Source organism: Caenorhabditis briggsae, assembly GCF_000004555.2.
Source record: "Caenorhabditis briggsae complete genome, chrX, whole genome shotgun sequence".
NCBI classification, from domain to species: Eukaryota; Metazoa; Nematoda; class Chromadorea; order Rhabditida; family Rhabditidae; genus Caenorhabditis; species Caenorhabditis briggsae.
This window is the reverse complement of record NC_013491.2, coordinates 1,627,601-1,653,433: the sequence shown is the minus strand read 5'-3', so window position 1 is coordinate 1,653,433 and position 25,833 is coordinate 1,627,601. Positions and strand designations below refer to the sequence as shown.

General features: G+C 38.6%; 6 protein-coding genes across 6 annotated transcripts; 3 read left to right on the top strand and 3 right to left on the bottom strand.

Moving 5' to 3' along the window:
* Window positions 1-438: 438 nt before the first annotated feature.
* On the top strand, window positions 439-11,545 carry CBG16224 (the record flags this gene model as incomplete). The annotated part of the gene is given in 31 exon segments (XM_045238843.1): window positions 439-532; window positions 579-750; window positions 802-925; window positions 956-1,183; window positions 1,231-1,434; window positions 1,479-1,760; window positions 1,812-2,372; window positions 2,422-2,533; window positions 2,626-2,956; window positions 3,003-3,177; window positions 3,224-3,435; window positions 3,481-3,654; window positions 3,705-3,988; window positions 4,033-4,682; window positions 4,731-4,932; window positions 4,977-5,278; window positions 5,321-5,398; window positions 5,448-5,747; window positions 5,786-5,889; window positions 5,937-6,667; window positions 6,726-6,826; window positions 6,877-6,997; window positions 7,045-7,310; window positions 7,360-8,136; window positions 8,184-8,571; window positions 8,627-8,733; window positions 8,782-8,954; window positions 9,000-9,169; window positions 9,217-9,812; window positions 9,826-10,076; window positions 11,407-11,545. The coding sequence occupies 31 exon segments, from the start codon at window positions 439-441 to the stop codon at window positions 11,543-11,545; spliced, it is 8,409 nt and encodes a 2,802-aa protein (XP_045095892.1).
* A 433-nt stretch (window positions 11,546-11,978) lies between these two features.
* Window positions 11,979-13,496, bottom strand: CBG16225 (the record flags this gene model as incomplete). The annotated part of the gene is made up of 5 exons (XM_002643493.1): window positions 11,979-12,336; window positions 12,441-12,721; window positions 12,772-13,057; window positions 13,104-13,334; window positions 13,378-13,496. 5 exons carry the CDS (start codon window positions 13,494-13,496, stop codon window positions 11,979-11,981), a joined length of 1,275 nt encoding a protein of 424 aa, XP_002643539.1.
* Window positions 13,497-14,757: 1,261 nt separating this feature from the next.
* On the bottom strand, window positions 14,758-17,958 carry Cbr-lgc-16 (the record flags this gene model as incomplete). The annotated part of the gene is made up of 15 exons (XM_045238841.1): window positions 14,758-14,773; window positions 14,820-15,031; window positions 15,109-15,288; window positions 15,346-15,589; window positions 15,631-15,740; window positions 15,784-15,920; window positions 15,963-16,058; window positions 16,108-16,169; window positions 16,443-16,544; window positions 16,594-16,805; window positions 16,851-16,979; window positions 17,159-17,242; window positions 17,285-17,528; window positions 17,585-17,694; window positions 17,740-17,958. 15 exons carry the CDS (start codon window positions 17,956-17,958, stop codon window positions 14,758-14,760), a joined length of 2,157 nt encoding a protein of 718 aa, XP_045095891.1.
* A 1,743-nt stretch (window positions 17,959-19,701) lies between these two features.
* CBG27439 lies at window positions 19,702-20,776 on the top strand (the record flags this gene model as incomplete). The annotated part of the gene is made up of 5 exons (XM_045238840.1): window positions 19,702-19,924; window positions 19,979-20,051; window positions 20,098-20,305; window positions 20,353-20,444; window positions 20,491-20,776. 5 exons carry the CDS (start codon window positions 19,702-19,704, stop codon window positions 20,774-20,776), a joined length of 882 nt encoding a protein of 293 aa, XP_045099806.1.
* Window positions 20,777-21,463: 687 nt separating this feature from the next.
* CBG16229 lies at window positions 21,464-22,881 on the bottom strand (the record flags this gene model as incomplete). The annotated part of the gene is made up of 8 exons (XM_045238839.1): window positions 21,464-21,679; window positions 21,720-21,848; window positions 21,895-21,978; window positions 22,027-22,270; window positions 22,322-22,431; window positions 22,476-22,612; window positions 22,649-22,750; window positions 22,800-22,881. The coding sequence occupies 8 exons, from the start codon at window positions 22,879-22,881 to the stop codon at window positions 21,464-21,466; spliced, it is 1,104 nt and encodes a 367-aa protein (XP_045095890.1).
* Window positions 22,882-23,409: 528 nt separating this feature from the next.
* On the top strand, window positions 23,410-25,427 carry CBG27438 (the record flags this gene model as incomplete). Its single annotated transcript, XM_045238838.1, has 2 exons — window positions 23,410-23,736; window positions 25,398-25,427. 2 exons carry the CDS (start codon window positions 23,410-23,412, stop codon window positions 25,425-25,427), a joined length of 357 nt encoding a protein of 118 aa, XP_045099805.1.
* Window positions 25,428-25,833: the final 406 nt, after the last annotated feature.

Below are 25,833 nucleotides of genomic sequence, written 5' to 3'. Positions count from 1 at the left end.
GGTTGTTCTAGAGAATACACGTACAAGGACACACCATCCCTTTTGCGAGGTCCCCTCTACAAACACTTGCAACGACACTCCGCTATCCCGATCAATTACTAGTGTTTGGTGTCACCATTCACGGATTGGCGTTTTTGCTCTTGGGTTTTCTTGATTTATCGTTATTATGAAAGAGTTAATTCCTTTTTTGGACTTTTTGAACCCAACCTCGCGTTTTTAGATTCGTCATATTCATTACAACGTTTTTAGTTCAATAAAAAAATTACGTTTTGCTCTTTAGGTCAGCAATTACAAAATCGCTATTTTTCTTATCGTGGTAGCACACATTCCGACCCTAAACAAATTTTCCAAACGTTTCATATGTTCTAGTTTATTTCACATCGTTTCCTTTGTGCACAGGGATATATGTAACTAGTTTTCGAAATTTTCAGAGTTACAATGACGGACAAAAAGCATGCATTTTCCCTGACAGCAGATCTCCTTTCGAAAAACGATTTGGATCACGATGTGATGTTTTTTGAGCCTTTCAAAAGTGAGAAGGACCCGTTTTTTTTTTCATAAATCGCTTTTTTCTTCAGGTCACACAATCAAAGAAGCCTCCAACATTTTGATATCTGACTGTAATAAAGATGCATCGAAACGCGACATTTTCAAGTTCAATGTGACAGAATTGTTCAAAAAACGTTACGAATTTCTAGGAAATGCACATCATCAGAAAGTAAAACCCAATACAGCGCTGTTAGAAAAAGTGTAGGTTTTCAGGACTAAAACTTCTCAGAACTAATAAAACCATTTTTCTAGAATAATGGACGTTTTCAATCACACTAAGAAGAAATCGCTGCTGGACATGCAAGCGAGGTATCATGGCTTGGTAATAGAAGAAGATAAAAAAGAGAAAGTAACATGGACATCGGAAGATACAAAGGTAAATCTTAGCGTCCATCAGAAACTTTAGAACAATAGTTTTCAGCTCCTACCAGACATCCCATTTGTCAGGCGATGGTATCTGGAATACCCACATATGGTTGAGCGAGAATTAGTGGAAATGGTGCATGCAAGATGTTATGTAGTGCTACACATCGCTAGCTATGTTTTGGAGGAGCATGAAATGCAACAGATTTTAGATTCTGTTGCTGACCAGGTTCATGAGAAATCCGCCAGTCACAAACTGTTGGAGTATGAGGTATTTTCTTTATTTTTCCAGATTTTTGTTGAATTTGAGATTTTCAGTTACTTTTGCTACGCCTTCTGAAGGTTGCTACTTCATCTAACTGGCACCATTGCCAGAGAGTTCTTTCGGAGTGCCAAGTTCCATTTAAAAATCTTGTAGAACAGTTCAAAAGTGAAGAGAGCAAGGGTGACTACTATCCAGCTGTGGAGCTGCTTTTGAAATGTTACTGGATTGTTCTCTCGAAACTTTTAATTGATTATAAGGTGGGTTTCCTTTTTCTTCTGCACTCAAATCCTTCATTTTTCAGAACTTTGACTTGTCCATTTTTGGAACTCTCGATTCCATCGAGTCCCCAACAGTTTTACAATTTATGATCCAGTTCTGGGCAAAGTACCCAACTCCGTTACAGTCATTGGACAATAGAACATTATTCCACCATATGATCATTTATTTTGTATTGAACGCCGATCACAAAATTGACTGGGACTTGCTGAACTATATGATTCAAAACCAAAGACTATTCCAAACAGGAGTGGTCTCAAAAACGTTTGCAGTTTATCATGTTCTGAAAAACCCCGCATCTAATGTGGTATGTTTCTGTTAGCTGATGTTAGATCAAAGTTTTTTTTGTAAATTTCAGGCGGAATCTATTCTCAAGTGTTCCAATTCTTATGATTTTCTTGTGTTTACTAGGTGTGGAACCTCAAAAAATGTGCCAGACTTCGAGGAACCGGTTCCAATGGTTTCGATAGAGCAATTTGAATACATTTGGGAAAAAACCATCAGCTATGTTATAAAACACCACAGAACGCTAGAGGAGAAAATCGTAAATCGAGCAATAGTTACAAGTTTAGTGGAGCAAATTTTGACAAAATTGAAGACAACGGCTTATCTTTCGGACGAGCTTTTGGTAGAATGTCATAGTCGCAAGTATTATCAAGCTCTTGGTGGAATTGTGCAAAAAAGAGAGTTGGGAGCTATCGAGATGGACGTTGATGATGACGGCTTCAAGATGATTGTAAATTTACAAGCAGAATCGACCAATCATTTTGTGAATTTGTCACCACAAGAAGCGGATAGTTGTTTCAAAAAGATCTTAGAGCTGTTGTTTGCGATTCCCGAGTTTAAGAATGCCAGAATGCCCTATGACGTCATCAGCCTGTGCTTTCAAAATTCTTGTCTTCAAAGGGATATTGAATTGGTGAGATTGAAGAGATACAAAACATTTTTTCAAGAAAAATAATTTTCAGAGAAACTACATTGCTGACAAAACTGTATTTATCCTCCATGGCCTTGACAACTATCATGCTCTCAATTATTTCTTGTTGAGTCTTGTCAAAGTTCTCAAATCTCACTCGTCTGGTAAGTTCGTCGTCAACGGTTCTATAGAATTGAATCTGTCCAAAATGGCAGCTACTCCGCGCTTTCTATAGACAATTATTGTATGTTTTCAGAAGATCTCATGAAGAAGAATTCCCATAAAAAAGATGTTTTAGTGATTGGAATCAAACAACTCATGGAAAACATTGAAGAAAAAATAAATCGATTTGAATATCAAAATGTTGATGTGCTCGATTCACACTATAGTAAATTCTTAACCAAACTTGATTATTACTGTCAAGCACATCTGATTTGCCTTTCGATTTTGGTGTTTTGTGATCAGACCCATTGCTTCTCACCACTCCGTACATGGTTTGAAGCATTGAATCGAATTTCCATATTGAGTGAAAAACTGAATAAGAGAGGAATCTGGAACAGAGCTTATATTGATTTATTGAACCAACAGTGGGTGTCTGATTCTTTAGGCTAAACTACAAATCAGGACTTTCAGAATCTTCCGCAACTCCTCACCGTTCCCATTGCCATCTGGAAAACTTCTCGAGATTATAAGAGACCTTACTCCATATTTTGTGCTGATCAACCGGGAAGTGCTTAGCCAGGCCGATATTGAAGTTTTGATCTCCGAGATTTGCAACCAATCGGGTTTACAGCACTTGTTGCAAAAAGTAAGGACGTTTTTTTATTGGAGAAATATATTCGATATGTTTTCAGAACAAGTACCCTGTTCTACACTCCAACAATTTTCTATCTCGGTATTTAATAGAACGAATCAACAATTCTATTGAGCCTGGCTTACTTGTCTCTTACTTTGTTAACGACATACTCAAAAATCCCAACCAGTCCAGAGAAAATTGCACTTTCCTATTGGAGGCATTCCGTCTGTCATGGACTCATCCGCCACAACACGAGGATATGGAGTATTTGTGAGTTTTGAAATTTTGATGCTGTTTTAATGCTGCTCGTTTCAGAACCCATGTATCAGGAAACCAAAAGTTATCTTTGAACGTCTATTTCCAATTCAAATGCCGTGAAGATTTTGATGGTTCTGAAAAAATTTCTATTACTATAGGAAACTTGATTCTGAACATGAGATATTTCTGTGATTGTAATGTTCTCAGGTGTCAGTATACCACTAACAATGGGTCAGTGCCTTTAATGCAGGATAAGACAGAATGGATTTTGTTTTTTTCAGAGATAAAATTGTCGTTCTACTTGAATCGCCAGCACAAGTTCACGCAGTAATGATGCAGTTTAGTAACAACGGAGATGAAGTGAACATTATTGTAAGTTTTCATGGTTTCTTTAACATCGAGTACTATCTCACTGGCCATGGTACAGAAAATATCGCAATCAAATCGTTTTTTCAGACTCCACAGAAAACCCACCAACTCAAAAATCGCAGAAACACAAGACTAATTGACGAAATCAAGATATCCATCACTTCCTTACATCATTCGATTCCGATTATTTTTCAAGGTGAGCTATAAAACAATTATTCATCTGTTCAATTTTCTTTTCAGGTGACCGGCAATCATTATTTGACATCAAGGAACTAGGAATCACTTCCAAGAATTTGGAAAGCTCTAGGCGTTTCACATTATCAACGAAAGGGCGAAAACTCAATATCGGTCAAATGTTCCACTCTGTAATGCCTATCAACCATGATCAAACGTTGTCCTTGAGAAGTAATCAGCTGGGATTTGAAAACGTGTCTGAGCAAATGAGAGCTTGCGGAGGTTATGGCTTTCTTTTCCATGTAATTTCCAAAAAATTGGTTGAATCTGAAACACCGACCAGTTGTGAGATCTACTGGGAACTTCTTCTGACCTATCTCTACTCTCCGTATCAACAAAATGAAAAATTCTCAAGAAGTGAAGCTCTCCAGATGACTTCACTATTACTCCGTAACACTAAAACAAGGGTTCCAGAACCCATTTTTCAGGTAAGTGATTTTGATGAATTCTTTTTTAAAAAAGTAATATTACAGAAAATCTTCGATAAGTGTATGATCACCAATCATGAAATCAAGGAAGCTTTCTTTCTTATAGAGTTGCTATCTGAGCCAAATTACTGGGAGAGTGATTTGACGATGTTCTACAGATTGCTTACCAGGTTCAAGTCATCAAATCCTGGACCAAATCTGGAAAAGTGTCTACCATTGATACTACAGGTAAGTTCTTGAAGGTAATATTTCTTTCACAATTGAATTTTTCTGTAGATTGTCGCCGGAATCATCAGGAAAGATCTGGGCACCGACGAGGTTCATGACATTGTTACTGTTACTGTGGAAATTTTCAAGGAGTGGTGTAGAGAGCCGCATGCGGTTCGAACCACACAACTGGTCACTTTTATGATGGACTTGTTTGATTTTGAGAGAATTAGTCAGCAGATCGATAAATTCCTGTGGGTCGATGATAATGGTTAGTTTCATATTGAGTGTGTGTCAAAAAAAAAAGATTTCCAGCTCTGGAAATAGAGACTTCTCGTCAACCAATTCTGAGTATAAATGGGGATGAGTCGGATGATGAGATCATTAGAAGACGCATCAATAGAGAGTTGCTTCAACTTGATCTACCGCTTGGCGAAATTGACGATGATGAGCTGTTCAGAGTGATGACACCAGTTGAACAACCATTGGATAAGGTGCTACGGATGGTGTCAAGGAATAGGGATTATATGATGAAAGGCCTTCTACAAATCATTCACCAGTCCTATGTTCTTTGCCCGGACACTCAATACTCATGTTTTGATTCTATTACTGCCGAGGTAAGCTTATTGACTACAGCCCACCTAGCCTTTAATATTTAGAAAATCTGCTATCTTATCGAGGTCAACAACAATGGAAAGGTTCTAGGCGCTTTGATTGAAATGTACGAAGCAATTATCGTAAGACACAATTATTATGATAGCCCCTCGCAGTATTAATTTTTTCTAGAATCATAATGTTTACTCTGATAAGATCACAAAAATTGTTCAACTCAACTTGTTACCAATTCTCGCTCGTCAACTACGTGGGAAGCCGTTGGCTATGCAATCTGTCAATGCTCTCTTTTCAATCTTGCTCCGAGAGCAAGTCGACGTTTCCGCAGGACTCGATAACGCGCATCTCGAAACGTTTTATCCGAATTCAATATCTTGTCAAGCGGTGTACCCATTGTTCACTATATTTGAGGAGTCTGCAGATGATGTGGAGATAGCGGTATTCACTCTCGTTTGCACATCATTAAATAAGGTAGTTTTTTGTTAGAGATTAAGAAAATGTTCATGATTAAGGTCTACACTTTCAACAATCAGCTTACTCAAGCAATGACAGCAGCTGGAATAGATGAGCATATGGTGGCGATTCTGGCAAAACTGTCAAAGTTAGGAGATTTTAGGTAAAACTGTTTTTTCATTGATTTAGCATCACTTGATTCTGTTTCAGAATTCGGAACGAAAAACTCAAAGCTCTACTTGATCCTTGGTTTGCTTTTGCCATCAGTATCATCAGAATTGGGGTCAACGGTCGCACATCCGTGTTCGAAGGAGCATCTCGGTTAATCTCACATCTCCTATTGCTGTATACCCAGGAAAATGGAAAACTATTAGATAACCCTGAAAACGAAGCGCAAAGACTCATCCGGGACAATGTCTACTGGGCACTCTGTGTTTTACTACTTCAGCTTTTCAAGTTCCTTTTAGACATTGCTCTAGCCGACTCGAACAAACATCGATCTGCTAGCAACTCGTCACTGCATATGATGGGTTATGAAGAAGAGCCAGAAGAAATAGAAGCGACTCCGACGAAGCCAACAAAGTTCTGGGATGATATTGCACAGAAAGTCAAGGAGAGTGTACTTGGTCCGAATCACAATTTGTTGAAATGTCCATATAGGAAACATAAGGAATCTCCGTTGACTGCTGAGGAAATGCGACACCGTATTAAAGACGTATTAACGTTGTGTCAATTCTTCTTTAAACTCACGAATCGAGTAGACTGTGATGAGGAGGATAACCTTTATCGGATATTTTTCGAAGAATTGTCAAAATGGACACTTGATGAGAATTGGCCGAACTGTATATGGGTAACAGCTGATATGATGTTCGTTACCAACGTGTTTGCTAGTTGTGTAACCTTTGTTATGACGGATATTCATCAGTATGTCACTCCGTTTAGTGAGTTCAGAATAATTATGAAGTTTCAAATAGAGATATCTTTCTTCTCATTTTTCAGATAAAGTATTCATACGCCAGAAAACCTCCAGAATGGAAATCTTGCTTCACAAAATTATCCGTTCGTATACTAAAATCTCGACGGTGTTTGGAAATGTTATGGTCAGATTAAATTGAGATGCTAAAGAGAAAAAAGAAATTAAATTTTCCAGGATATTGACCAAATGATCAGGCTGGCTATGGAAAATATTACTCAACGGGAGGATCACAATTCCAATCTTTTCAATTTGGCAGTTCTCTTTTTGAATAGTCCAAATAGAGATAAGTTGAAAGGTAAGTTATTGTAGAGTTTTCGATTCATATCATTACGCCTTTTTTAGCAAACATCGACTATCCACAACTACGAACACCGGATCTCATTCAAAAAATGACTGTGGAGAGTGAAATTGCGTCTAGGTACTGGTTGGATCAAAGGAACGACGTCATTGCAAAAATCAATTGTAAAGGAAGACTTTTCGAGCCACATTTCGATGTGTTTGAAATCAATCAGTCTCTCGAACGATTGCAGAAAACTTTGGCAGCTCCAAGGAACATGAAAAGGGTTAATGAGATTTGTGAACTAATGAAGAAGATTGAAGATAATGAGGTAATTTATTCATTTACAGGACAGCAATGCTCAATTATTTTATATTCAGCGCGTCTTCTCAAGATTGTCACTTGTCAAAAACAACTACCACCCTAGAAAGATAACAACTACACTAGGACCACGAGGAGAACGTATGGTCACTGATGCCACGGATATCAAGACCAAGAACATGTTCAATGGACCAGATGACATTAAACGGATCAGCATATTCCCAGATGTGTTCGAGATTTTGTCACTATCTTGGATCAGGAAACCCAATATTTTTGCTCAACTGAGAAATTCGTGTCTTCATGGGATTCTGATATCTAATGGGACTCAAACAAATCCAATATTTCATGTACACCGCTCAGGAATTACCGCAATTCCCTGTGGGTCACACATAGTCGAGAAGACCTATCTCTTTGACGATATGACGATGATCTTCAGAAGACCTATGAGACCCTGGGATGCGCTAGAAGTTTCCTTTGAAATTATGATGAACACCCATGAGACACTTTTGATATTTTCGCAACAGCGGTTTGCAAAACTTCTTGAACAATATTCATCAAAACTAATAGCTACGGAGAATCATCTTCTGGCGTTTACGAAACGATGGGAGGAGGGAAAAATATCCAACTTTGAGTACCTCACAATGCTGAATTTGTTCTCCGGGCGTACCATTCATGACAGTAGTAGCTATCCAATTTTTCCAAGGATTTTGGCAAGATTCGGAAACGATAAAATCGATCTGGAGAATAGATTTCTGTATCGGAAGCTGGACAGACCCGTTGCTGCCCAAGACGCGTTGTCGATTGAGAAACATCGTGAGCACTATGCAGAGTTAAAGGTAATTTTTTGCAATGCATAACAAACTATTCAAGCCTATATTTGCAGGAAAACGAGGAAGTGAGTCATCTGACCCCTTACCATTTTGGCTCAATGTGCTCCAACCGTGGTGTTGTTTCATTTTATAACATCCGCTTATTGCCATTTGGAGAGGAAGCTATTGAATTGCAAGATGGAAGATTCGACTTCCCGGATCGCCTTTTTCATAGCATTGAGTCTGGCCTAGGTCTCGGAAAAATTGAGTCTAGCAATGACTACAAAGAGCTAGTGCCAGAGCTGTTCACAACAGTGGAAGTGTTGAGAAACGAAAATGGAAACCAGTTTGGAGAAAGACAGAATGGAGAGCCAGTTCAAGATGTTGAGGTGCCGAAGTGGTGTCATGTGCATGGTGTTCCAATTCATGAGAACTTCATTTATTTGCACAGACATGCATTGGGTAAGCATTTGGATCAGCAGTTGTGATAAAAACTAATTTAATGAAACAAATTTAGAATCAGAACATGTTCAATCAACGTTACACCACTGGATAGACTTGGTATTTGGGTTCAAGTCTAGAGGGAAATCTGCGCATGAGGCAATTAACGTTTATCATCCAGCTGTGAGTGAATTCAACCAGAGTTGTACCAAAATATTTTGCCTATTCTAGGTCTACCCGGGAAATTCCCCACCACCTGGTTTCGACAGAGTTATGACAAACGCCTACGAAGCTAACCAGAAAACCCTGGGCACTGCACCTCTTCAACTCTTCACACAACCTCATCCGAAACGAGAAGTCGTCCAGCACAGACATGGTTCTGTACGAAACATGCATGGCCTAGCGTAAGCTCATTTTTTGTAGTTTGAATATTTATAATTGTTATTAAGATTTGGAAAAGAGCTGACAGTGGGGCAGTATGATATGGGAGAATACACAATTGACAGACAAACTACTCAAAGGGTTTGGAGGAGGATGAAAATCTTGAAATCCAGAATCTTCAATAAGAGCAACGCGTCAGATTATGACAGTGTGCAGTTGTTCAAGAGGAACAAGGACAGTGAGTTCGATTAAGAAAAAGAAAAATTGCAAAATTTGAATTTCCAGAAAAAGATCGAGAAGCCACCGAGATGAATTATAGAACTATGGGTTCAACGTTAACCATTTCTGACGACTCATCAGAGTGTACCAAGGAGCATAACAAGAAGATTCTCGAGATGTCTGTGGAGGACAACTATGTGGCTTGTTTGGTCCAAGAGGGACCGATTGAAGTCTACAGGGTTGTGAACAAAAAACAACCAAAATCTAGAAACACTGTGGATCTGATGTTGAGAAGTGATAGCAAATCGTTTTCAATTGAATACTACGGTACAATCCCTGTTCAAGAAGGGCACTACACGTCTGTCGAGATTTGTGCATCGTTTTCGACAATTTTCACTGTCCATACAATCCATAAAAAGTCTGTGGTTTCTGTGTGGAACTTGCATACTCATCATATTCGAGCTTGCTGTACTATCGATGCTCTGGTGGATACCTGTGGGGTGTTGAAGAATTTGGGTGAGCTGATAGTGGTGGAGAAATGGAATGGAGAGCAGATAAGATATGAGAAGCAATGGAGGACTAAAGAAAGAGTGACCAAGAAGAAGAAGTATTTCGGGAAGTTTCCAAAAGTCACAACTGAGCAGATACTTGCGAAAATCAGTGTAAGTTACATAGATCACTTTCAAACAGTTAGTTCCTCAAAAACCTTTTTTTCAGGTTAATGCTAAACCTCTCATCTCGAAATACACCGAAAACAATTTGTTCATACATGATGGAGTCCTCTCGATTGCACCAGATCCTGGAATGGGCATTCAAACTTTGGCTATGATACGGAGCGACCATTCGATTGTCTTAATCGAGACCATTGGCTTAACTGTAATGAGAGTTTTGGAAGTGGAGAACAGAATGGATTTCTGTTTAAGAGAGTAAGAAACTGATTGTACAGGGTGCGGCAAAAGTATGGTAACACATTCAAAGAGATGCAACTTTCCCAAAATGACCCGTATCAACATGAAAATTGGACAATAGTTTACTGCATACTTTCTAAATTTGAAATTATAAAACTTGTTCGACGCGGTTGCCTTTGTTCCTCACAACATCGATGAGTCTCTTCGGGAACGCATCTACCGTGGCACGGGGGTTTTTTGGAGATAAATTGACCCAGTCTGAGACCAAACCTGATTTCAATGGCGACAAATTTGGTTCTGGACGTTTTTGGATCGTCGACTGAAATATTCCATATGCGGAATAGTCCAACAGATTCACGTCTGGCGACGAGGGTGACCTTTTGCAAGTCATACTGAATATTGAAAAATTGCCCGTGCATCATGGTTGAATGATCTTTGTCTTGTGAGCGGAAGCAGAATCCCTTTGAATAGTTCAAACATGGTTTTCAAAATAGGATTTGGCCCACGGAAGAACATAACCCTTGAAAATTTCTTCATATTAGTACTTTTTGTTGATTTTCACACCAAAATCTACATAAATTAGAATTTGGAAGTTGTTGCACCAAAAACTTTTTCGGTCATGTTACTATGCTTATTAGATAGCTCAGATCTCGGGGGAAAAACTCAATATTTTCTCGATGAGAATTCGACTTCTACCGTCAAGAGTTTCTCGTCGACAAACATCATCCTCATGTGTTCATTTTGGCGCGTGCCAGCAAATGTCGATTTACACTTCTGGACGCGTTCCAGATTGTTGTTTCCCGACAGAATTCCAGTCTTTTGAACACGATATGGGGTCAGTCCAAGCTCACTTTTAGCGATTCTACTGAGTAACTGTCTGCTCATTCTGAGCTCCAGGCTCATTTTTTCTTTCTTCGGTGCGGTTTTCAACAAACTCGTTCTTGGACGGTCTTGCATTTCTTCAGAATGATCAAAGTTTGAGATCTTATGTTTTTTAGACAGTTCTTCCATTCCATGGTTATCCACAGGGTTGTTCAAACCATTCCATGGTTATCCACAGGGTTGTTCGTGAGATTCCAAGAGCTTTTCCGATGCTACCTGTACACACCCCTCTCTTGGCCACCTCGACGAGGGACCTAGGTGTATAGAACTTGTCACTATTTCTGTAAAAATCAACCAAAATAATTGAAAATTTGGTAATAAGGTAATTAAGACATGCTGAAAATAATGAATATAAATTCAGGACACTAAAAGTGCGCCTGCGCCCACCAGCTTGCGCGAAACTTGTGTTACCATACTTTTGCCGCACCCTGTATGTCGCTGGCATACCCTTATTGTTACTTTACAGGTTGCGATATCTGGAAGACAACTCGCTAATTGCAATTTTCAAGGAAAATCGGTCATTGCGAAAAAAGAACAAGGAGCTGTATAAGAATTTGGGATGTGCTCCTCCGACTAAGACTTGGCGTTTTAGAGTGAAAGCTTAGAAATTGAATTTGCTACGACCTCAAAGTTTTATGAATAAAAAGTTATGTAGGTTGAAAATGTGTAAATCAATGAGAAATTGAGATTACAAGTGGGAATAAGTACAAATGAGTAGTTGACAAAAAAAGCTAATGTGAGAAGAGAATGGATAATACAGATTTGGGAGGTTGGGACTGTTTTTTTAGATTTCAATGGCAAGAAGATAAAATTCATAGAAATGGTGAATGAGATAAGCTGGATAAAAAGCACTGTGTTGAAAATTTTTAAAAGGAGGTGTGATGGGTTTCTTGAAATAAAAATACAAAAACACTCCGAATTGTAACAGGTATTGGGACTAATTTGCAGTGCCATGAGAAATGAGAGGATTACTAAAAAAAAAGAATTAGGAGAACAGAAAGCTTCAAATTTGGAATAAAATGAATAACAATAGTTGAATCACTCCAAGTACAAATGTTGTTGCTCGGGACGATGTTCAAGGATGAAGTTTCGAAAGTTGTCCATAAAATCATCATCATCAGCAAAGTACATCGCTTGTCTGACTAGTAAAATATACATCATCTCGACATCAACTCTATTTTCTTCTTTGACTTCGGATTCCTGTTTGACGACGACTTCATGAGAAACAGTGATCTTCGCATAGCACATTCCATTGGGAAGCGACAAATTCGGAACAACCTCTGGCCACACAAACATCATAAAGTTGCCATTCATATGTGTCAAAGTAGCCAGTCTTCCATCAGTTCGACGGACATCAACAGTACCACGCAATTGGATGGCGGTGGTTTCTGATTTTCTGAAAGAAAACACTTTAAATTGTTATATTTCTGTTTTTTTTTCTTTGAGATTTAAAAATTTCTCTAGAAAAGATCTGCTCTTAAAATATCGAAATTGACTCACTTGAAGAAAAGGTGTCTTGCTCGGTAATTGAACTGATGCTGGAGCACTCCGTGAAACTTTTCCATAATGTTTGGAAAATTGGAGAATGTCCCGTCTAGTTGGATAGAAATCGAGCTCAACGTTTCCCACTCTCTGTTCAGCCATTTTCCTAGAATCTCGTCGCGAATGCTCCCTGGGAAAGCGTTGGCACCTATCTCAATCGTTCCGCACTGGAGTGAAAATAACTGATCTTTCGTCATCCCTGGGGCATTTCCAATGTGGAGAGAGGAGATGGATGAGAGCTGAAAAAATATTAAGTTTGAGAAAATGTTTTTTTTATTATGTTTATTACCTTTTCAAGATCTACTTCTCCGTTCTCGCATTTTACTTCAAAAGCTTGCAATCCGTCCACATGGCTAATGACTATATTTGCTTCTTCAGCTTCAACACATTCGATTGTCAGCTTTTCGCATGACTTGAATGATTTCCAGTTCAGGTCTAAACTTGGGAAGAGTCTGAGGTCGATGTCGAGGCATTTGACGGGGCACTTGAAAACACCGAGCATATAATCCACGATTTTCTTCAAATTGTCTTCAGTTGGGTGACAGAACGTGATAATGTTGTTTCCTCTGCGGATGCTGAAAAATTAAAGTTAATGTTAAGAATCAAGTTGAGAATGGATACCTATTTTTCTCAACGGTCGGACCTAAATTCTGAGTCGTCACTTTTTGCCCTTTTAGCTTCTTCTTCTCAGTTCCGTTCTTCAATTCCCATACAACTCGGTCTGTGGGAGTGACTACAATTTCAACGAAAACGCGTCCTTTCGAATTCGCAGTGATATTACAGTGCTGGGCAGGGATCCGATGTCCTCTCAAGTGGCGCATCATCTTTTTGGAGCTGAATGAGAGTGAGACGCTGAAATATGAAAAATATAGTCAGTTCGGATAGTTACACTTACATTCTCATGGCATCGAAATTCAAAGCGATTTCTCTCAGCAAGTCCCAAGGTAATCTGAACAATCCTTTGGGTATCGTTTGGTTGGAGACTTTAGACACTGGTCGTCGTTTAGCTGGCATTTTACTAAAATTGAAAAATTAGAATTGGTACTTTGGCTCTGTAAATTGATGTAAGAAAGAATAGAAAAAGCAAAATATTTGAAAAACTTGGATACTGCGCTTACAAGAGAAGTTGGGGGTTCAAAAAAGTTCACATGCGTTGTGGACGAATTCGATCAAAAAAAGCTGATTTCTACCTCCGCGAAGACGTTGTTTGATTGAGTAAAGAACGATGTGCCAGTTTTCTTTGAATCATTCGCCCTAGAAGGGTTTTAGATGCGACAACAAGAACCAAAGCCGCATAGAAAAAAATCCGAGGCGCGTCTCTTCTTCTACAGTACATCGATCACAATAACCGTGGAATAAATCAAAGACGAACTAGATGACTAGGATGCTAGGATAAAAATTTATGTTGCTGATTTGCTGAAAATTCGCTGAAACTTTGCTGAAATGATTTTCTGAATGGAAATTCCATTATGAATAGAAACTGCTGGTTTTTAGGATCAATAATTTTGACGGACCATAATTCCATAGCAAAGATGGACACCGTGAGTACAAAAATGTATAAGAAGAGTATTCTGGAAGAGTGGATCGCAGGGCGGACGGAAAAGGTAAAATGAATGGTGGACTGAAGGGTGGACTGCAGGGTGGAACTGAAGGTGGAAGAATGGGCGGACCAGCCAGGTGGGCCAACAAAATCAATAGGGTGGTGAGTTGTAAAACGACCATTTTCCCAATAAGACCCTCCTCTGTTCTCCAGGGAAACAATGACGTTACAGATTGTAATTGACTGGGATGGGTAGACTTATGATGTAGATAGACAGTGGTAGAGGTATTATTTATGACTGTGAAGGGGACAAATAACTTCAGTTACACATTGTAATGGTGAAGAGACCATCTTATCTATACATGGTTACTGGGAATACCACTCCAAGACATTGCAAAAATTAGTTCAAAATCGAAACCGCCATTTGCATAGGATTAATGAAATACGGATTCAGGTTCATAGAATAAAATATGATAACTTGAACGAAGCATAACATTTACAGATGTGTTCTGGTCTCTACAAATTGAAAAAAAAGTCAAAATATCGAATTTCCGGGACATGTCGTTTTTATTCCGGTAAAGAGTTCAGGACCAATGAAGGTAAAGTTGTTTTTGAAATCACACAAATCATTCAGTCGGAATCGCTTATCCAGAAACCGATCATGACAAAGAAGTTGGCCAAATTCACAAACTCCAAAACTGTCATGCATATCGTTTCAAGGGGATCACCAAGTATTTATTCCAGCTTCCTGCTGAAAAAGATGCGATTCTCATGTGCTCTAAAAAACAATAACTTACTTGAGCCTACTTTTTTTCGCTTTCAACTTGGGAATTGCCCATTTTTGCAGTTCTGCAAGTATTGATGTGATCCCGACGGCGAATATCATGATGAATAGATTGATGATTATGTAGATTCCTAACAATGGTATGGACCCAGTTTTTGGAATCTTGTCAGCCATCACTCCAAGTATAAATGTCATTGTCATAATGTTTGTCAGCCCAACATTGAGCTGAAAAAATATATTTTTTCAGAAAATACCTTCAATTTACCCTACTTTTGACATTTTATCGGTTTTTCTATGAAGACCCCTATAATAGATAGTGCATTGATGATGAAGGAAGGGAACACTATCATGTAGATGTAGTACATAGGATTTCTTTGAATTTTGATTTCAAAAGTGGCTAGCTGCATGTCCCCGACTCCATCGTTATAACTGAGAAGCTCAACGCGGTTCGTGAGATTCACCAAATCCCATTCGGAGTTTCCCTTTAAGGAATTAGAGATAAAAATATAGGATAAGAAGATTATAGGATTAAGGCTCACCATCTTTTCCCAGATTGTCCTGTTCAGAATACCTTGATAGATGGAATTGAATAATTCTACGTGCTGCATGAAAAACAACGGCATGCAGAATTGAATAACACAAGTTTGAGAGTCATAAGGAAATCTTCCCACGTTCATTGGGCAGTTTAGAGATACTTTCAACGTAAGGGAAGTGTAGACATGACCTGTATTCTCAACACATACCATTCGAAAGTCTTGGTCTCGGAAATCAGCAATTTCATTTCTAGAATGTTGACTTTCAATTCATTTCTAAACGGAACTCACATTCTAAACGACGCTATTGTAGGACTCCAGACTCTATCTTGTCTCAAATGCAGCATTTGAATTTCACCGTACGACGAGGCGTCCCAAGCAAGACGAGGGTCATACCAGTACTAAAACATGAGGCTTAGAGTCGAAAAACCGTTTTTCACTCACTTCTGCCATTTCTAGAACAACGGAGACTTTTTCCTCGGGTTCTATAACCTCTACCAGTTTTAGGTAATACAAGTAGACAGTGTAATTGAACCGAGTGGGAGCCAATGGGTTATATCCGATCGGTTTTGTGATATCCACTTAAATATAAATTCGTATTTAAGATTCAGATAGTAACTCACACTTTGTGTAGACCGGAGCCACAGTGCTATCATAATTTTGGAACAAATGCGACATTAATCGTTGTTGATGGTTCAGAAAATCATTCCATTCGGCGACTATATCAATGAAATTTTTTCAAACAGTCATGTGAAACTTTCGACTTACCGTAATAAGATTTATTCTCATAAAAACAAAATACAGCTTTCAGATTAAAGAGCACTAAATAACTAGACAACACATGAAGCATCATTATTGGTAAATGCCACAACACTCAAAAAATGTGTGGGGGAAGGAAATTTGAAACTCTCAGAAATTTTTTATTCCGTTTTTCTTTGACCTCATTTTAACAACGAAGAAGGAAGTAGAGTCTAGAAAGACTTCTGAAGCGTGTCAATGTTACACATCCAAACTCTAAACGCGTGTAGTAGCTTTCAACACCTGTCAAACTTTATTATGACTTGGTGAAAAAATAAAATAACAATATTTATAAATCTTCGAACCAAAATCCAATCATTACAAAGAAGTTAGCGGTTGTCAGTAGTTCTAATAAAATTGCACAAGTGTACTCGAGAGGAGAGCCAAGGAATATTTCTAGCTTCCTGCTGGAAAACACATTATAAGGTTTTAAATCCATTCAATTATAAGAATTACCTGACAGATCCACGCTTAAGTTTCAAACGGGGAACTGCCCATTCCCTGAACTCTGTGATTACTGTCACAACTGCAATTGCCAAAACCATGATAACGAGGTTGATGATGATGTAGATCCCAAGCAAAGGGATAATTCCGGTTCGAGGGATTTTGTCAGCCATCACACCAAGAATGAATGTCATTGTCATAATGTTCGTGAGCCCAACATTGAGCTGGAAAAATTATGTTCTGCAACTTTAAAAACAAAACAAACACACCTTTGACATCTTGTCAGCATTTTTCAGAAATACACCAATAATGGAGATGACGTTAATGATGAATGAAGGGAAAACAATCATGTAAATGTAGTAGAGAGGGTTTCGGCGGATAGTGATTTCAAAAACCGCCTGAAAGTTGAAATTAATCAAGGCAGTTTTCTTGAATTATCAGATTCGATCTCCTTTTGAACATTAACCTTACCTTTTTTCAAGCATCACACCGGAAATTGATATGTTTCCGGTGCTCAAAGTGCTGATGCTCTTTATTTACTATTTTTTAACGTTTCCTGATTCCTACCCAACCTTACCAAGTCCATGTTCCCAAAATTGTCATCATAAGCAACCGTGTCCACTCTATTAGTGAGATTTATCATTGTCCATTCTGAGTTTCCCTGAAAACTACAATTCCAAAACTGACATCAACATTCTTTTACCATTTCAGATATTACGTTCTTTCTGACTAGACCTTCATAAATTTCGTTGCTGATTTCTACTTGCTTGATATTGAATAAGGGCAAGCAGAAATATATTTGGCACTTTTGAGTGTCAAAAGGAAACAATGAGACATCCATTCTGCAATTAGCTGACACACGAACCGAAACGTAGTTGCTAATCGTTCCCGCGAAGTCAACGTTAGCAATTCGAAAATCTGGATCGCGGAAATCTATGATATCATCTCTGAATAATAACATCGTGACTAGAGGGGAAAGGGATTAGGGGAAGAAGGGTCTTACACTCCAAATGAAGTCAGCGTTGGACTCCATATCTTATCTTGTCTCGTATAGATTGAAGATATATTTCCATGTGATGCTGGATCCCAGCTGAGTCTTGGGTCGAACCATCCCTTAATTTTTTTTTATTTCAAAGGAAATATGTTTTTCGTTATCACCTCCATAATTTCTAGAACCACTGACACCTTTTCTTGTGGTTCTTGAACTTCAACCAGTTTCAAGTAATACAAAAAGACAGAGTAGTTCCATCTACTAGGACCCTCCGGATCATATCCTATCGGTTTGAAACGATCAACTGGAAACCATTTGCTTCGAATTTGTTCACCAATTTCTGATAAACTCACAAATTGTATATATGGGGGAAATCCCAGGGTCATAATTTTTAAACAGTGTTTCTGTTAGATTTTCTTGGTGTTCCAGAAATTCCTTCCACTTTGGAACTGAAAAATTATATTGTAATCTTTACCAAGTTCAATAGCTTTACCGTAAAAATCAGGGTTGTAATAAAATCCGTTGATTTCGTGAAAACAAACGAGAATCGATATGGTCAGAAAAAACATGTGAATTTATGTTTAATAGAATAAGAAATCCTTGACTCACTGAATACAAAGTCAAAAAGGCAGGTGAAACTTGAGACTAAACACGGTGAAACATGTCGTCCCTTGTATTTTTGAAGGACGACAAAATGTAGTTTGAACATTGAATTATGACGTTAAATCATATTTGCAGTGTTTTGATAATAAGGCCTAGACTCGCAGCTATAAAATACTCTCATGATGTGCTGAAAATGCAAAAATAGGAATTTTTGTTCCCCGGTAGACGAGTGTATGCTCCAAGTGACGAGTCATGCTTATTAAAAGTCTTTCTAGCGATTTGAAATGTTTCGAAAAGTCATTCGAAAAGTTATTTTATAATAATTCGATGCCAGTATACACTGGGGCAAAAAGCTCATTAAGTGACGGAGCGGTATGTGATCCTAAACGAGCTTTGCAAAATTATAAAGTTATAATTAGTTTTCACATTTTTCTACGCTGGTCTGGGCGGTCTTTTAAGATTCTTCTCTATCAGAAGACAGAATGAGAAGTCAATCATGCTTAGGATACTTAAATTTTCAAGTTTTCACGCTAGAAAAAAGCCATGCAAATTACGCCACCATAGCTCAATTGGTAAAAACACGGAAACTCCAACAATAGACAGACAAGTTTAAATTCTCAAAGAGCTTATATGAAGAAAATTTAGAGAAATATATTATTTTCAAATTTCCCCTTTTCTTTAAGTAAACTGGTTAATAGTCTTATCTTTTTTATTATCAGCGAATTTTAAAAAATCATTTTTTATTTAAAAAAATTTCCTTACATTTAGTTTCCACTTTAATTTTACTTTTCTGGACTAGATTATTTATTTTCGTTATTTATTTTTATTTTTATTTTCCTCCAACACATGGGGAAAATATTTCAATTTTCTTCCCGGTTAAAGGTGGGGGGACATGAAAAAAAATAATGTTCTCGAAATTCCGTTCAAAGATGCCCCTCGAGGAGTTGAACTTGTGAGGGCGATGATTGAGGGTGCGGCGCCGCTAACGACTGAGCCACGCGGGCAAAGAGAAAGCGCACGCCCGATTGCATACATAAAGGCGAGGACGACAGCTGTACGCAGAGTGACATTAAGCGTTGTACACTGTGACGGTAGACTGTGACGGTAGCATACTCTAGCTACAAAAAAACTACGAAAAATCTCCTGTCCCCCCACCTTTAAATAAATCTAATAAAAAAACCAATCTAGAAAATATTTTTTGCTCTTTTTCTGCATCACGCACCTGCTAGGTCCCACCACACTCTCATTTCTTCTCCTATTCGACGGCATTAGAAGAAGAAGAAGAGAAAGTAGGGGGAAAAAAGTTCATGTCCTCTTCTCTCGCCCACAGCCCCACTCAGCCAATATGTCCTTCCACATGAAAAATGTCTACGACCTCTTCTGTTATCACACTATATCCCATTAAGCGCAATTGCGCTCCGTGGAATTTGCCGGAATTCGAATCACAATTCGCTCTTGTTTCTTTGTCTTCGTTCTTCTATGCCGTTACAACTCATTCTTTCTCCCAAATCAGTGAATTTTTCAGAATGGAGCAACGAATGAAAACAATCTTATCAAATCATCCGGAGTTCAAGCAGTACCTCGCCGTTTCATATCCTGATTGGTTCGAGAAAGGGGAGGGGAAATATGGTCAACTGAAAGAAGAGTTTCTTCAGGATGCAGTGAACGAAGCTGACTTTTTCGATATTGAAGGCAAGAAGAAATCGAAAAAAATGCCGAAAACAAAGGATGCGAGAGTTGCAACAAAACGTGAGTTTTAGTTTTTTTTTTCATCAAAAATCAACTTGTTTGGATAACTTCCAGATGGACTTATTCTCTGCAGACGTTGTCGCCTCTGGCATGAAAAACCAAACAATGAAGAACCTCAATACATCTGGTGAGTAATAAATCAAATGAGATCAATTTCCAAAACATTGTTTCAGCACTCATTTGCCTGTGGAACAAATTGTACAGGCGGTGGAAAAAATAGAAGAAGAAGTGAAAAACGAGGAGCCAGTTTTGGAGTCAAAAGCCAACTTCTGGCACATTGTGGCTAGGTATGCTAAGCGTGGCTTGGCAATGAATGCTGGCAAAACTGTTCATCCTATTCGGGAGGTTGTCAAGTTTCTGGAAGGCGAGGAATCCCATGAGGCAAGTAATTTAAACTAAGGTTTTTGAATTATCAATTTGATTTACAGTGGGCTTGGGTGGCTCAGGAGGGGAGAACTGTGTTCCGCTTCACCACAGACATGGAAAAAGTGATGGAAAAGCAACTTGAAGAGCTTCTAGAGTAAGCTGTTTTCCTAATTTTAGAGAAGAATTCTGTTGATTTCCAGGCTAACGAAAGAGGCCCTTCTGCCAAATCGTGAGAAAATGCGAAGTATCTTCAATGCGTCTTGCTCGTATCCAATTATGGACACAGACGCTATGCGCGCGGACATCGTGTTGGATAAGTCCACAATGTTGGTTGTGGAGTTCACCTTGAGAGAAGAAAGCTTCTTGTTGAGAGCGTTCCACAGATTCGAAGTTCATCCAGAAGTTGCCGCCCAAGAGAAACAACAGGAAGGAACCAAGCAGAAACATCGGAAGTCGAAGAAGAACAAGAACAAGAAAAAATTCTGAAGTATAGGTTGTTGGGCCCTTTTGGCTATTCTTCTTCATTTGTCTCAAAATTTCCGCGTCACTCGTCACAACCTTAATTGGTTTTACCCTGTCTGCTGAATTTCAAACTTTTGCTTCTAAATTTTAGTTCCACTCATATTCTCATTAGAAATCGCTATAAACTAGTTTTTTTTTTACTATTTATGCTAATTAATCTCGTAGTTCTATTTTGTGACCACCTCTCGGGATATGTTCTTATCTGTACCTCTGAATTCTAGAAATTTTGAAGCTTATTTTCACCTTTCAGCCATTATTTTTGCCTATCGCCGTGGTCCTCAACAAACACTCGTTCACGTTCTCAACCCTTCTCTAACAGTAGTAGTAAAATGTTCAATTTGAATTCTTATGTTTATGAGGAAATGCTTGCATGACAGCTCTACAAAACCAACGAATCTCTTTCCGCTCAAAAATTGACCTTTATTTTTGTACTTTCCTCAATTTTGTTATTTTCATACAAATTAAAACCGTTTATTTTTACAAAAATAATTCTATGAATCATCCAACCAAAATCCAATCATCATGAAAAACATTGCTAGTGTGGCCAGCTCCAGAAGTATAGCACACGAATATTCCAATGGTGGTCCCAGAAATGTCTCAAGTTTCCCACTGAAATAATCTTTAGTCGAAAAAATACTTTTACTCTGCTGTTTACCTAAACTTTGAATGCTTCCTCTTCAGAATCGGCGCTGCGCACCTGCGTAATTCAGTTATGCCTGTCACGATTCCAATGGCAATGATCATTATGACGAGATTCATGATGATGTATATACCAAGCAATGGAACTGTTCCTGTTCTTGGAATCTTATCAGCCATCACTCCAAGAATGAATGTCATTGTCATAATGTTGGTGAGACCGACATTTAGCTAAAACCAAATTTTACAGAATAATGTGAATCAGGGTTACCCTCGACATCTTATCAGCCCCTTTCATAAATACTCCAATAATTGACAAGGCATTGATGATAAATGAAGGGAAGATTATCATATAAATATAATAAAGAGGGTTCCGGCGGATAGTGATCTCATAAATCCCCTGAAATTCAAAAACTAAAGATGCGTACTAAATGGCGCCAGTTTACCAAATCCAAATTTCCAAAACCATCATCATAGCGTAACGTCTCCACTCGATTTGAAATGTTGACTAGTTTCCATTCAGAGTTGCCCTAAGCAATAATGAATTTTGAAAACAGTGAGGAATATTACAAACAAACCATTGTTTTCCACGCTTCCGCTTTCAAAACTCCTTGGTATATGGTGTTCAGAATCTCCACTTCTGCTGCGTTGAAAACCGGCAAACAAAATCTAATTTGACAGATTTGAGTATCAAATGGAAATCTGGACACATCCATGGGGCAATTGGCAGATACCCGAACAGAGACGTAGTCGTAGACCATACCAACGCTGTTAACACAAACTAGTCGAAAATCTTGGTCACGGAAGTCAATTAGGTCGTTTCTAAAAGATATAACTATTTTTAAAAAAATTTTTAATCTGAAATTTGCTTACACCCCAAACGCTGAGAGTGTAGGACTCCAAACATTCGTTTGACGTGTATAGAAAAAATCCACATCATCGTATAAGCTTCTGTTCCATGTCAACCTTGGGTCATACCAATACTGAAATCAGCTGTAATTGGTTTTCAGTACAAGTAAGTCACAACCTCCATGATTTCCATAACCACTGAAACTTTCTCTTCGGGTTCAATCACTTCCACTAATTTCAGTGAATAAAGTAGAATTGTGTAATTCCATCTCTTTGGAGACTCCGGATCATAACCAATGGGTTTTGTGGGATCATCTAGGTAAAGGAATTTGGAAAATCAAAATTTATTACAACTCACTTTTCGTATAGATTGGTGATAATGTAGCATCGTAGTCATTGAAAATATCCGAGTCAAGTTACTTTGAGATAATAGGAAGTCGAGATGCTTTGGAACTGAATGTTGAAAAACGATTCATATGTTTTTTTCTTGAAAATGACTCACCATATAAGCTGGTATCATAGAGAAATGCACAGATTGTTTTAACTAGGACCAGCAGAAACACAGAACACAAGCTTCGAAGCATTTTAGAACAAAAGATGAAGTACTGGAAATGAACTCAACCTTCCAGGAAACAGACAAACGTCAAAATGCCGCGTGTAATATAAAACTACTATGAAAAAAATGTGGTTTATTGAACTCAGAATGCGCTCAAATTTAGTTAAGCAGGCGTGCAGTTTGTAACTATAGTATTGTGTTTGCGTCCAACATCACATTTGGGTATAGTTTGATATTCTGAAGGTTGGCGAATGAAGTTACAAATAAGTAACAAATAAGATTTAATTTTGTTCATTACTGCAAATCGTTTTTGTTGGGTTATAAGAGTATGTTGTCCTAAAAGTTATGATATCCTAAGACGTTCTGGGTTTCAGAACTAGCAGTTTCTTTGAGCCATCAGATTACAGGGTCCGCCAAAATTACGTGTGCACAACTTTGAGGCCATGGCGCTGCGCACTGACGCACTTTTGGTGCGCAATTTTTTAAAATTTTTATTAATTATTTCATTATTTATTAGTTTGCCAAGTTTCATCCCAATCGGTTATGTTTTAGGTAAATGACAGCGGCAAGTCCTCATCGTACTCTGATCGTCGACTTTTACAAGCGAGGTTTAAGCACAGGAGACATTTCTAAACGACTCGGAGTGCACCGAAACACGGTTTTCGCGACCATCCGTCGTTTCAACCAGCTTGGCCACCTCAAGGACCGTACGGGAAGAGGAAGACCGAGGACTGTAAGAACTCCAGCGAAAGTCAAGGCCGTCCGGGAGAAAGTCAGGCGAAATGCTCATCGTTCCATGAAAAAGATGTCAGATGACATGGATATCTCCTATACATCAATGAGGAGAATTGTCAGAAAAGAGCTGAAGATGACCTCTTATCGAGCAACAAAAGCTGCTATTCTATCCCAAGCCAATAAGGAGAAACGGCTCATCAAAGCGAAGCGCCTTCTCGCTGGCACGCGCAAAAAGGATCATCTTATCACCATCTTCTCGGACGAGAAACTCTTCAGTGTCGAGGCTGAATTTAATAGCCAAAACCACCGAGTGCTGGCCACAAATATTCAACAAGCAGCTGAGCGTGGTAAAACAATCCATCGAGCCTCTCATCCTGCGAGCATCATGGTTTTCGGAGCGGTTTGCTATGATGGGAAGTGTCCGCTTGTTTTCGTTGATAAAGGCGTGAAAATCAACCAAAAATACTACGTTGAGGAGATTCTGGAGAAGCATGTGCTACCGTGGGCTCAAAACCACTTCGGTCAGAAGAAATACATCTTCCAGCAAGATGGAGCGCCTGCTCATACCGCAAAAATGGCTCAACAGTGGTGCAAGGACCACTTCCCCGCCTTCATACCAAAGGACGAATGGCCGGCTTCGTCGCCTGATCTGAACCCGCTCGACTACTCCGTATGGGGAGTTCTGCAGAATAAGGTCTCATCCAAATATCGAGGCCCTGAAGAAGTCGTTGTCTGAGGAATGGGACAAATTATCCGTCGAATACCTGCGTGCCACCATTGATGCCTTCCCTCGACGACTTCGTGCCGTGGTCGCTGCCAAAGGAGGTAGAATCGAATAATTTTTGTTGAATTATGATTTCAAGCGTTGAAATAAACTATCTGTTAAATTTCGTCTTAATCTCGCATCTACTTCTGGAGATAACGTCATCTACACTTGCACACGTAATTTTGGCGGACCCTGTATGCGGCTGTCCATATAAAACGTCGAAAAGGAGAGGATTTTTGTCATCTTTTCTCACTCTAGTATCGTAGTCTCTTCTAAAAATTATGGCTTAATTTTAATTTATTTCCTAGAGATTGAGTCACCCATATACAAAGTCAACATTTAGAGTCAGTGCTAGTCGCCCTCCAACCCACACATCTGAATGGTTATCTGATATTTCTTCCCACAAGTTCAACATCAGCAACTGACATTAAAATGGCTCTACTCCGAAACTTGATACCAGAGTTTTGGAGTTGACTCGTTGAAGCATATATCAACATCAAGATCGCCACCCTGAGTACCGTATCCATGAGATGCAGAATCCGAATTTTGTGCGAAACGACGGAAGATAGCTTCAGTTCTGCTCAACACTTCATACGTCGATTGGGTGCATCTTGAATAGTTTACTTAATAATTGAAAGAAAAGAACCAAAGGTAGTGATGCGAATCGGACAAACCTGAAAAGTAAGCTTACAGAAGCTGCTGAAAACGCGGTGAAACAACACACAGCAAAAATTCTACTTATCATATATAGGGAAGATAGGAAAATTTAATGAGGAATGAAGAAGAAACGACAAAAAAGGAAACGAATTGTTAATGTAGAACACAGTTATGAACTAATAAAACAATTTTCAGTTCAGAAAAACAAAACAGATTTTCTGAACATTTCCAAAAACCTACGCTACAATTGCGAAATAAAAATATGGCAGATATTATTGTCATTTAAAAACATCAATGTCTAGGAAGGGGGCATGACATAAATAGTGGGCAATTTTTTGGTTGAGATGAAGTATTGACATTTCAAGCCAATGAATCGAGTTTTGGAGCATGGTTCATATGTGTTGCCCTGGGGATAAAAACTGACGGCGAATCGTTTGCAATATGTTTCATTTCACTTTTCTCATTATAAAAACGGAAAAATTACAAAAATAAAAAGTTCAAAAAACAGTTTTTTCCTTCAAGAAAAAGAAATTTAATTACTTTTATTTCCTGAAGCTTTTTTGACGAGAAAGTTGCCAACAACTTTGGTTTCCGGTGCCCAGTCAGAAAGTCACTTTTACAATTTACTAGGGGCTCCGTTTGTTCTTCGTGTCCGTTATAGTTATTTTCGTTTTGTTTTTCTGAAATTACGTATCTATAAATTACATATTCGTCTTCTTCTCCACCAGCCACACAATTTTTTCGTCTTCTTCTCCACCAGCCACACATTTCGTCTTCTTCTCCACCAGCCACACATGGTCTACGGGTGCAATATCCAATCCG